General features: G+C 42.2%; 1 protein-coding gene across 1 annotated transcript in view; it reads left to right on the top strand.

Moving 5' to 3' along the window:
- igsf9bb (immunoglobulin superfamily, member 9Bb) overlaps positions 1–2877 on the top strand; it is a 24890-nt gene that overhangs the window by 153 nt on the left and 21860 nt on the right. The window contains exon 2 of the mRNA XM_042708389.1: positions 85–147. Within this exon, the coding sequence (XP_042564323.1) occupies positions 85–147 (63 nt within the window). The remainder of the gene's footprint in view (positions 1–84; positions 148–2877) is intronic.

Here is a 2877-nt window from a genome sequence, read left to right on the forward strand (position 1 = left end):
CTCTTCAGGACGCTTTGAGCATGTGTCCTTCTTCAGGCAAACAGTGTGAAAGGATAGACTCTTTGAGAGTGTGTCCATTTTCAGGCTTCAATGATGGACTCTTTGAGCATGTGTCCATCTCCGCCTCAGTAGCAGAGCTGAAGGACAGTCAGCTGAAACACTAGGTGAATGGATCAATCCAATTGACTGGGGTAATGGGCCTGTGTGTGTGTGTGTGTGTGTGGTGTGTGTGTGTGTGTGTGTGTGTGGGTGTGGGGGGGTGTGAACACAGCAGTGTCTGTAAAGACATTGGGATACAGTCTTCACCAAACCCTGTATGTGTGAAAGCAGCCTTCAGTAAACCCTGTGTGTGGTGTGGCAAAACTTCAATTTCCAAGGCTGTTGTGCAATTTGAAATCAAAGCTTTAGCAATATGATGGCCACAGGTTAGCTCCTGGTTTGGAGAACAATTGATGGCAACATTGAAGTGAGAGGTGATCAGAAAGGCAGAGGAGTGAGAGTAAGAGGAGGAGGAGGAGGAGGAGGAGGAAGAGGATGAAGAGAAAGAGCCATAATCTCTGATGAGATTCGGGCCACTGTGGTCAACCATGTGGTCAACCATGGTTTGACCATGCAGGAGGCTGGCCAGAGGGTTCAACCAAACATAAGCCGCTTCTCAGTTGCATCCATTCTCCGGACATTCAGAAGAGGGAATAGGTAAGAAACACTACTATGACAGGAAAACACTAGTTTGAATGCCTTATCAGGAGCATAGCATTCTCTTATTTAGAGTATTTTTGTACTGTATTTGTAAAATTCCGTAAACAAATACAAAGTGCAACCATTGATGACCAAGACATATTCCTAAACATCAATACAGTAAGCCTAGCCACAGTGGACTGTGTTCTAAGGCGGAACACCTTGAGAATGAAGCAGGTGTACAGGGTGCCTTTTGTCAGAAACTCCGACAGAGTCAAACAATTATGCTATGACTATGTGCAAGTAAGCCATATACATTTCCACAACTGATTGCGTCCTATCAGCACTGACACATTACTGTGTAATGTAGTGTAATCCAATCCAATGTTATTTTCAAGTTTTTCACAACACTGTGTAGGTCTATTTCTGATACAACATTGTCAATATTGTCTTGAGCTAGAACAGGATGCAGTAGTTTTTTGTCCTTTTTTATTTTACATTTTTCTTTCTTTGTTTGTTGACTGTACTGGCCTATATCCTATTGTTTGTTCTGTGCAAATAATTTACACATTGAGTTGTGTTTGCTGTGATGTATAGGCTACAGCACTTTTGGAAAAAATAAAGAAATATTTTAGTTGTTACTGTATATTTGTGTGTTGTTTTATATTTGAGTAAAAACATTATGCAGTTATATTTTACTACCGGAGTAAGCGTACAGTAAAACTGGACATGAAAAGGCATAATGCTCCTGATAAGGCCTTCATACTGGTGTTTTCCCATTTCATAGTAGTGTTTTCCATTGAGCACATCAGTGTTCAATCGATGCTTAGAATGTCTACTCATATAATGGGCTGTGTTTGTCATTTGAAAACAAAATACCCTTTTGAGGTGACATGACACTGTTTTAAAAGCAAGGTAGCATTTTGCAGGAGATATAAAGGGTTTTGCATTTTGTGTGTGTGGTTTAGGGATTTGTGTTGAGAAAACGAGGCATGCTTTCAAAAAATGTGTGTAAGCAATCGAGAAAAACTATAATCACCACACACACACACTTTACACACTCAATCAGCACACACACACAAACACACACACACACACCATGCACATCTTCACACATACTGTACACACACACACACACACTCAAACAGCACACACACACCATTCACATCTTCACACACACACACTTTACACACTCAATCAGCACACACACACCATGCACATCTTCACACACACACACACACACAAACACACTTTACACACTTAATCAGCACACACACACACTTTATACACTCAATCATCACACACACACCATGCACATCTTCACACACACACACACACACACACCATGCACATCTTTATACACTCAATCATCACACACACACACACACAAACACTTTATACACTCAATCAGCACACACACACACACACATACATGCACACACACACACACACACACTTTATACACTCAATCAGCCCACATACACACACACATGCACACACACACACACTTTATACACTCAATCAGCACACACACACACACACACACACCATGCACACTTTACACTCTCAATCAGCACACAAACACACACACACACACACACACACCATGCACACTTTACATACTCAATCAGCACACACACACACACACACACACACACACACACCATGCACATCTTTCACACACAGTTACTTTACACTGACATCACATGTGATGCACACACACACACACACACACACACACACACACACACGGTTACTTTACACTGACATCATATGTGATGCACACACACACACACACACACACACACACACACACGCGGCGCGCACACACACACACACACACACACAGTTACTTTACACTGGCATCATATGTGATGCACACACACACACACACAGTTACTTTACACTGACATCATATGTGATGCACACACACACACACACAGTTACTTTACACTGACATCATATGTGATGCACACACACACACACACACACACACACACAGTTACTTTACACAGACATCATATGTGATGCACACACACACATACACACAGACACAGACACGCACACACACACACACACACACACACACACACACACACACACACACACACACACACACACACACACAAACACACAGTTACTTTACACAGACATCACCAGTATCTCTCTCTCTCTCTCCACACACACACACACACACAC

Source organism: Clupea harengus, chromosome 8 (genome assembly GCF_900700415.2).
Source record: "Clupea harengus chromosome 8, Ch_v2.0.2, whole genome shotgun sequence".
Lineage (NCBI taxonomy): Eukaryota > Metazoa > Chordata > Actinopteri > Clupeiformes > Clupeidae > Clupea > Clupea harengus.